At 42.5% G+C, this 9895-nt stretch overlaps 1 protein-coding gene across 1 annotated transcript; it reads left to right on the top strand.

The window, feature by feature from the left end:
- The first annotated feature begins 5406 nt into the window (after positions 1–5406).
- Positions 5407–6096, top strand: LOC142440147 (interleukin-6-like). Its single transcript, XM_075542700.1, has one exon. The coding sequence runs from the start codon at positions 5407–5409 to the stop codon at positions 6094–6096; it is 690 nt and encodes a 229-aa protein (XP_075398815.1).
- Positions 6097–9895: the final 3799 nt, after the last annotated feature.

Raw genomic sequence — 9895 nt, 5'->3', positions numbered from 1 at the left:
ACTAAAAGAAACATTTTTTGAAGGTTGCTAGGAATGGGAGGAGAAAGAAGGGAGAGGGAAGTCATAAACTAGAGCAGATATGTGATAACTTAAATGAACTCACTGCCACTGTGTGGTTGCTCACTCAGTCTCAGGAGTCACCGCTCCTGTGGGTTTCAGAGACTGCAACTCTTTATAGGAATAGAAAGCAAAGTGCCATCTTTCTCTTGCAGAGTGGCTGGTGGTATTAAACTGTCAATCTTGTGGTTAGCAGCCCAATGTGCAACCACTATGGTACAAGGACTCCTAACTTAAATGAAGGGGAAGAAAGTACACAGTAAGATGGTGGACAAAAAAATGATGGAAGCAGGGGAAGACCCTGACAGGTTCTTCTTCATGTGGTCCAATTTTTCCAATTATTTGCTCATCATACAGATTGAGTAAATATGGTAAAAGGCTACAACCCTGAAACATCTTTCCTGATAAAGACCCTGCTTGGTTGTACATGAAAGATAAGGCTTTCTACACCTGAAAAGAGTTACAATCTTCCCTCTCCCATCCCAGTATTGCTACTCTCACGACTAGTCCTGAAGGGTTCATCTGTCCTGGATTCCCTATTTCCAGTTCCTATCTGTACCACTGTACATCCTCTGGTCTAGCCAGATTTGTAAGGTAGAATTGGGATGATGATTGTGGGGTGGGGGTGGGGAGGAAACATAAAAGGACTAAAGAAAGTTGTATGTTTCATTGCTGCTATACTGCACCCTGACTGGCTCATCTCCTCCCCATGACGCTTTTGTAAGGGGATGGCCAGTTGCCTACAGATGGGCTTTGGGTTCCCACTCCACATTCCCCACAGTCACAATTATATGAGTTTTTGTTCTTTGATGCCTGATACCTGATCCCATCAACACCTCATGATCATACAGGCTGGTGTGCTTCCTCCAAGTGGCCTTTGTTGCTTCTCTGCTATATGGCTGCTTGTTTACCTTCAAGCCTTTAAGACCCTATATGTTATATCATTTGATAGCCGGACACCATCAGCTTTCTTCACCATATTTGCTCATTCACCCGCTTTGTCTTCAGCAATTGTGTCAGAAAGGTGAGCATCATGGAATGCCAGTTTAATAGAACAAAGTATTCTTGCACTGAGGGAGTACTTCAATGGAGGCCCAAAGTATGCCTGCTACCTTAATACCAAACCTATAAATATATGCACATGATCTATTTCCCCATCATCATATATAAATGTATGTACATATGTACATGCCTGTATTTAGACCACCATAAATACCTTTTGCCTCCTAGTTCTTTCCTCTATTTCCCTTGAATTTCCTCTTGTCCCACTATCACGCTCAGCCTTCATTTGGGTTTCAGTAATTTCTCTCGGTTACATTGCCCTGAAGGTAAGGTAGAAAGAGGGAACCTATTACAAGGATCTACATATAACCTCCTCCCTGGGGGACAGACAACAGAAAAGTGGGTGAAGGGAGATATCAAACAATGTAAGATATGACAAAATAATAATTTATAAATTATTAAGGGCTCATGAGGATGGCTTATGGGGAGGGAGGAGGAAAAATGAGGAACTGATACCAAGGGCTCATGTAGAAAGCAAATATTTTGAGAATTATGAGGGCAACAAATGTACAAATGTACTTGACACAATGGATGGCTGGACCGATTGTGATAAGAGTTGCCTGAGCCCCAATAAAATGATTTTTTTCAAATGGAACTTCAGTTTAAAAAATGAATACAGATTCCTCTTCAAAAGAAAGAAAAAAGAAAGCCCAAATACTCACAACTGGACCAATGGGCAGCATAATGATAAATGGAGAAAAGGTTGAAGTTGCCAAGGATTTCATCTTGCCTGAATCCACAATCAAGGCTCATGGAAGCTGCAGTCCAAAGATCAAAAGTTGCATTGTCCTGGGTAACTCTCCAAATAAGACCTCTTTAAAAGGGTTGAGAAGAAATGATGCTAACCTTCAGGGGAAAAGTGCAGCTGACCCACGCCATGATATTCTCAATCACTTCATATGCATGTTAAAGTTGGGCACTGAATAAGGATTGCCAGTGAAGAAACAATGCGTTTGAAGTATGGTGCTAGTGAAGAATATTGACAGCACAATGGACCGCCCAAAGAGCAAACACATCCATCTTGAAGACGTACAGCCGCAATGCTCCTGAGAAGCAAGTATGGCAAGACTTCGCCTCATCTACTTTGGCCACGTTGTCAGGAGCGATCAGTCCCTGAAGGAGGACGCATGCTTAGCAGAGAGGTAGTAAAAAGAAGGACAGTGGGTGACAGAGGGCTGCAACAATGGGCTCAAACATAACAATGGTGAGGTGGGCACAGGACTGAGTGGCGTTTCGTTCTGTTTTACACGGAGTTGCTATGAGGTGGAACCAACTTGATGGCACCTAACAACAACAAGATTATTGTCCTGGGGCTTTTGGACTCAACTTTTCATGTTTCCTGTGCCAACACAGTAATGCCTACAACATTAGAAAGCAAACCAAACACCCATGGTACCTTGAGTTTTGTGGAAAAAAACAACAAAAAACCATAAGATACCAAAAAACTGTGTGTGTAACACTTCTCATGAAAAAATAGGAATAGGGATGCATATGTGTCCTGTCTGGTGGCACCAATATCCAGACCCACTGCCAAATGTTCACTTTCTGACCCATCTTAACACTATACGGTTTCAAAAATAATCTACAGAAATAGGGAGCCTCATTTTTCTCCAGAAAAACAGCTGGCAGTTTTGCAATTCACTTACCTGACATTATCAGGACTTCTTAAAGAAGTGATAATCAATCCAGCTCCATTGAGTTGATTCTGACCCATCCCCAAAACTACACACTGCCATTGAGTCAATTTTGATTCAAGGCAGAACTGTCCTTCTGGGTTTCTGTGGCTGTACATTTTTATGAGAGCAGAAAGCCTCATCTTTCTCCCCAGGGCCACTGGAGGAATCGAACTGCTGACATTGTGGCTAGCAGCCTAAAGAAACACCCACTACATGGCCAGGACGCCTGTTCAACTCATACTGACTCTATATATGGTTTCCAATATTTTCCATCTTTATGGGAGCACACAGCCTCATCTTACTCCCACAGAGCAGCTGGTGGGTTTGAACCACCTACCAGACTTGAGGTTAAAAGCCCAACCCATAAAGGACAGAGCCACCAGAGCTCTGTGGCAGTTACATAATCTACTGTCAACATGAGGAAGGGGTGGAGTCTAGCCTGTTAATCAGGTCACAGCTTGATGACCTCATTTGGAGGCTCTATGGAGATAAATAGCTCACTGGTGAGATACACTCTGCCTGGGAGACATTGCTGTTCGGGCCAATTATTCAGATGGAGCTACACTGATAGAGCCAGAGCCCTGGAGCTGGAAGAGCCACATGGAGACCCATGCCAGTGCTGAGATGCTTCTACCGCCACTAGATCCAAAAGATTTTCCACCCACCAACCTGTGATCTTCCTACATTCAGCATTATTGCATGTGTTGCATGAGACTGAAGAGAAATTTATGGACTGATATGGGACATATGGGTTAATACTGGACTTATGGATTTGATCTGGACTGCGCTGGAATGTTTTCTCAATATTCAATTGCTCTTGTATATAAAGCTTTCTTACACACACACACACACACACACACACACACACACAGAGTTACAATCTTGAAAACCGAAAGAGGCAATTCTACTCGGTTCCATAGGGCATTTACAAGTCAGAATGGACTCTGGCAATGAGTATAAAATGTATGTTTGTAAGTGGGCATGTTTACATGGTTCAAATAAAATAAGACTTTGACTTGAGTTGTAGCAAATGTCTGCAAAGCAAACCTATGGTCCAGCATGAGTTAAGAGAAAGACCCAGATTTTCTTCTGTTTCTTTCTATGTTTCTTTTACTCACTTATTGCCTGCATAAGCTGGGTTGTCAAGGTTACCTCTCATCATCTTTGAAATATTCTTAGATTTTGACCTATATTGGGTCAAAATGATACAGCTGCCTTGATATGTGTTTGCTCCCCCTCCTGTTCTGACAGTTGTTACTCTCTTTCTTGACCAGTTTCCTTCTTTCTGTTGTATTTTATTTTGTGAAAGATTTTTCAGCTTGGCTGCTCACCAGACTGCGATATCATGCTGCATTATACTGACCCAGTAGGATTTCAAGGGGCTTTGATTCAAACTGTCAATACATTGCACAAGTTCTTTTCTTGGCATTGGTGAGATCTACCCCTCCTTTCTAAACTTTTAGATACTGTATGGAATTTCTCTTCATTGTTCTCATTAGTTTCCTTATTTAAATGTTACTCTTTTCCTTCATCATTTTTCTTCATTTTTGTTCTCCATCTCCTCATCTTGCTTCATCGTTATCATCACCTGAATGGTTTATTTTGTCCAGTGTTTGACAATCTGCTAAGTGTTTTACATACATAATAGAATGCAAGCCACACCGCAACCATAAAAAAAGAGGTGGTAGGAAGTACATGTCGGCCTTGCTCAGAAATAAAGGGAGTCTCTCCTCTCTCTCTCTGCACAGGCCTGGCTGCTGAGATCATGGCCGTCCTGGAGGTGTCCTCCAAAGGGGGAAGTGCAGAGTGGAGACCCAAGGCCCAAGTGTCGGCCAATGGAGATCCCCTCATAGAGGGGTTTAGGAGAGGAGATGGGTTAATTAGGGTGCGAGGTAGTACCGATGAAGAACACAGCTTTCCCCCAGATCCTGGATGCTTCCTCCCCCCAACTACCATGATCCGAATTCTACCTTGCAGGCCTGGATAGGACAGAGGCTGTACACTGGTACATATGAGGACTGGAGGTACAGGGAATCCAGGGTGGATGATACCTTCAGGACCAAGGGTGTGAGGGACGATGCTGGGAGAGTGGAGGGTGAGTGGGTTGGAAAGGGGGAACTGATTACAAGGATCCACATGTGACCTCTTCCCTGGGAGAGGGACAGCAGAGAAGGGGGGAAGGGAGACTCCGGATAGGGCAAGATATGACAAAATAACGATGTATAAATTACCAAGGGCATATGAGGGAGGGGGGAATGGGGAGGGAGGGGGGGAAAAAAAGAGGACCTGATGCAAGGGGCTTAAGTGGAGAGCAAATGCCTTGAGAATGATTGGGGCAGGGAATGTATGGATGCACTTTATACAATTGATGTATGTATATGTATGAACTGTGAAAAGAATTGTATGAGCCCCAATAAATTGTTAAAATAAAAAAAAAGAATTCAAAAAAAAAAAAGAGTCCATGCACTGGAGGGAGAGCCAGATTCAGAGCTTAGAGCCCTCTCCATGAGGGGAGTCCTTCCCAGCCACCTGTGGATTCAGCAAGTCAAGTCATACTGGGAACCAGCGCTGTGACCACAAGTTCCAGAAGCCGAGGCCCTTCCCTTGACTGATGTCCAGACTGACGAGGAACATAAAAGCGCTGCATCTGCCTGTCAGAAACTCAACTATGAAGTCCCTCTCAACAAGCACCTTCAGTCCAGTAGCCTTCTCCCTGGGGCTGCTCCTGATGATGGCTTCTGCATTCCCCACGCCGAGACCCCTGGAAGGAGATTCTAAAGGCGATGCCATCTCAGACACACCACCGCTCACCTCTTCAAAAGAAACACTGGAAGTCCTGATGTCCATCCTCTCCCAAGTCGAGGAACTGCGAAAGGAGATGTGTGACAAGTATGACACGTGTGAAAGCAGCAGGGAAGCACTGGCAGAAAACAATCTGAACCTTCCAAAGATGAGAGAAGAAGACAGATGCTTCCAAGATGGATTCAACAAGGAGACTTGCCTAAGGAGACTCATCACTGGCCTTTCACAGTTTTATAAGTACATGGGATTCGTGGGGAGCACTTTGGAAGAGGAGAACAGAAAGCTCTCAGGTGTGCTGAAGAGCATCAAAGCACTGATCCAACTCCTGAAGAAAAACCATCCAAATGAAATAGCCACCCCTGACCCAACCACAAATGTCACTGAGCTGCCTACGTGGCACTTAAACATCAAGTGGCTGAAGAATACAACGATTAACCTCAGCCTTCAAAGCTTGGAGAAGTTCATTCAGTTCAGTGTGAGAGCTGTTCGGCTAATGTAGCCGGGACATTCATGGTCATTGCAGTTCGTGGGCATTCCTTCCCCTGGTCAGATACATGGCTGGGGAGGCACATAACTTATCTAGTTCTCTATGAAGAACTAAAACTTATGTAAGCATTAGGATGATACTTTATTGTATTGCTACTTAAATCTGTACACTTGAGTGAATTTATAAAAGTGACATATTTATATTTTTATGAAATGCCATTGGAGATGAAATAATACGGTCAAACGGCTCTGCACCTTGGATACCCTCATCCTTCCCGGAGGCAGATCATTTCATGGAATGTGTCAACTTACCTCACATAAACTGCTAATTTGAATCTATTGTTAAAGAAATATTCATATAAAATTGCTTCTCGGCCTTTTGGCTAAGATAAAGTGTAAGAAATATTCATATTGTATTTGCATGTTTAAATTTTTTTAAACCAATAAATTAGCTTTTTAAAATGAAAAAAAAGAGGTGGTAGGGAGTATTAGCCCTATTTTAAAGATGAGAAAATTGAGGCTCAAGAGGATAACTAATTGGCCCGAAGAAATGCATTATTAAATGTCTGAGATAAGCCTAGATCCCAGCTTGATTGAATTCCCAATCTGCCCAGATTTCTGTTGTACACCAAAGTCTGGCTTCCCAAGTCTGTTTTATGAGAAGAATGAGAAGGCAGGTAACCACTGGATCATTTGTGGGGCAATTTGCTAAAGACTTCCTGTTAGTCTCCCTGTTTTTGCTGTTAGTTGCCTTCCAGTTTGTTCTTCTGACTCACAGTGACCCTACGTACAACCGAACCGAACATGGCCCTATCCTGCACCGTCCTCACCACTCTTCTTGGGTTTGGGCCCTTCGCTGCAGCCATTGTGGCAATCCACATCTGGAGGGCCATTCTCCTTCTCGCTGGCCCTCCACTTTAGAGAACAGGATGTCCTTCTCCCGGGATTGGTCTCTCCTAATAACATGTCCCAAGTAGGTGAGATGGAGTCTCGCCATCCTTGCCTCTAAGGAGCATTCCGGTTGTATTTCTTCCAAGATAGATTGTTTGTTCTATGTAAGTCAGAGGTACTTTCAATATTCTTAGCCAGCACCAAAATTCAAATGCACATCATTACATAAAATCCATGTGCTGATTTGTCTGCTTTCCATTCAAGGGCGTAAAGCCCTCTATCAGCACTCACACTGGCAGGTCAGAACAGGAATTAACATCATCCCGTGAAACTACACTACTTTATGAATTTGTTCAAATATCAAAGGATTTGCTACTGAGAGAAACAGAAAAGAAGAATGTGAAAAGAGGTGGGAGGAGAAAAACAAAGGGAAACATAAAAAAATGAAGCAAAGGAAGGCAAGAAGACAAGTATAAAGGAAGGAAGGAAAAGGGAAGTTTAGGGGGAAAAGGAAGAAGATATGAGAAAAAAGTAGAGAAACTATAAGTAGAGAATGGATGGATGAAAGTAAGGGAGGGAGGGAGGCAGCAAGAAAAGAAATGAGTGAAATAAGGAGAGTGGTGGAGAAAAGAGGAAGAAATGAAATCACACTATGTTGGCAAAATAATTTTCAATTTTTATTGTGAATTAAGTAAAAGTTTAAGGAGCACAACTAAGCGTACATTCAATGATTCATGTACATTTTGTCTCTATTCATCTATTACCGTCATCCCCTCATTGTACCATCACTTTCCCCACTTTCTCCATGTTTCCTTTTTCCATTCCTCCTTTCCTAAATCTCTGCCCTTGGCCCTGGAGTAGATGGTGCCCTTTTGATCTTAAATGGATTACAATTTTCTAATATCGGTGTGAGTTCAGTTCCAGACCTGAAAGGTGACTAAGGAGTCCCACAAGTCTATAGCTGACCGGTAATCCTGGTCTATTTTATGATTCTGAGCTTTGGTCCACATTGTCCTCCTACTCTCTCCAGGACCTTCTAGCGTGATCCTTTTCAGAAGAGTTGGTAGTGGTAGCCTTAGGGCACCATATAGTTCTTCTGGTCTCAGGGTTGAAGAGACTGATGTTTATGTGATCCATCAGATTACTTGTTTCCATATATCGTTCTGTTTTCATCACTCTTCTTTCCTCTGTATGGAGAGAGACCAGTAGCTGTAATGTAGATGGTTATTCACAAGCTTATAAGACCCCAGTTGCTACTCATCAAAGTAGGATATGGAATATTGTCTTTATGGACTATGTTATGCCAATACTTTTATCCCTGTGGCCCAGCAGCTCATTGCTTCAGTGTATTTGATTATGTCTAAGAAGTTTTCAGAGCCTTTCCTATATCATTTAAATTTTAAAAGGCAAACTAACTAATAATTCCTCCCTACTCTAAGGTTTTTTTTTTAATGGAAAAAGATACAAAAATTCAGTTGTAACCTATAGATGAAAACTGTGTGTGAGAGAAAACTATTAGGAAAACGTAAGAAAAGGATAGCTTTCATATTAGTTACTAGATGTTTCACAGGGGGGAGAAGGGGTTTGCCATAACACTGGAGCAACATCGCCTCCCTACTTCTGTTTAAAGACCGAGAATCAGGCGCCAAGAGGAAACTGGAATCAACACAGTGGGTTTCCCTTTCACCGAGTGTGGTTTAAATGAGGGTCATAACTTTTCTCAGAAGGGAAGAGGATATCAAGTGATTGAACATCAAAATGAGTCATTATGAGTGGTTGGAAAACCAAAGCATACCTACAAAATTGCTCAGCCCAGAAGAAATCCTCTTTACCTAGCCTGGTTTAAATGTGCCCTCTTGCTCTTGTAGTCAGCTGGCAAAACGAAGCAAGAGCTTAGATTTCCCTTCATTTTCAAGATTCTCTAAGATTCCATAACTCGGTAAAAAAATTAATAAATCCGTAAAATCCCTTTGCCCTAATTAATAGTTGTTGTTTTAATTTTCTATTTGGCTTTGACAAGAGAGCTGTTGCTTTATTTTTATTAATTTCTTTCAGCCAGCATAGCACTTCATTAACTTAACTGGGTAGAATGCCTGCCTATGAGACCAGAGTATTTGGTTTCATACATTCATTCTGCAAATACCTATTGAGCTAACCTACTCGCCAGGCACTGTTCAAGGTGGTGGGCCTACAATATAGACAATGTGGATTTAAAAACAAAACAGCCTACTCTTACAGAGTTTGTAATCTAGTGGGGGGGGACTGAGAAGAAATAGACAATAAATAACATATATAAGCATAAAAGTATATTGTTGTTGATAATAAGTACTACAAAATAAGTAAATAACAGGAAAGCTAGGAAGGGGATGAGGAAGAAGAGCTTCTTGATTTTGAAAGTGGGAGATCAGAACGGTGGCTTAGATAAGGTAACTCTTAAGCAGCCAAAGACCCGAAGGAGACCGAGAGTGAGTCCCTGGGAAATCTGAGGCTCTGTGGAGGCCAGTGGGACTCTCCTGCGGGAGATGTGGGACTTGTAGCTGAGCTCAATAACTGAGAGCGGAAAATCAGAGAGATTAGGGTGTCTCCATTGTGTAGGGCCATGGAGACCACTGTACGGACTTTAAGTGAGGATGAGATGCAAAGAAAAGTCACGCTACATGTTTAAGCTGCAGCCTGTGATCTCATATTTTCATAGAATCACAATGGCCAGTGGATGGAGATCATAGTTGAGGTAGTTAGTTTATTGTGCCAACCTGGCCGATAAACACATGTGGGATTAATTGAAGGGCAGAGAGATAAATGGCTCGGCGAACCTTGCCCTTTTTTGTCTCTTGCTCTTTGATCATCGGACTAGTGTGTGACTGCCTTGCTTGTTCTGTACCTCAATTTCTAAGCTACACTACCTGTGGGACACCTAACCC

This window comes from Tenrec ecaudatus, chromosome 2 (genome assembly GCF_050624435.1).
Source record: "Tenrec ecaudatus isolate mTenEca1 chromosome 2, mTenEca1.hap1, whole genome shotgun sequence".
NCBI classification, from domain to species: Eukaryota; Metazoa; Chordata; class Mammalia; order Afrosoricida; family Tenrecidae; genus Tenrec; species Tenrec ecaudatus.
This window is presented reverse-complemented; position numbering and strand designations above follow the sequence as displayed.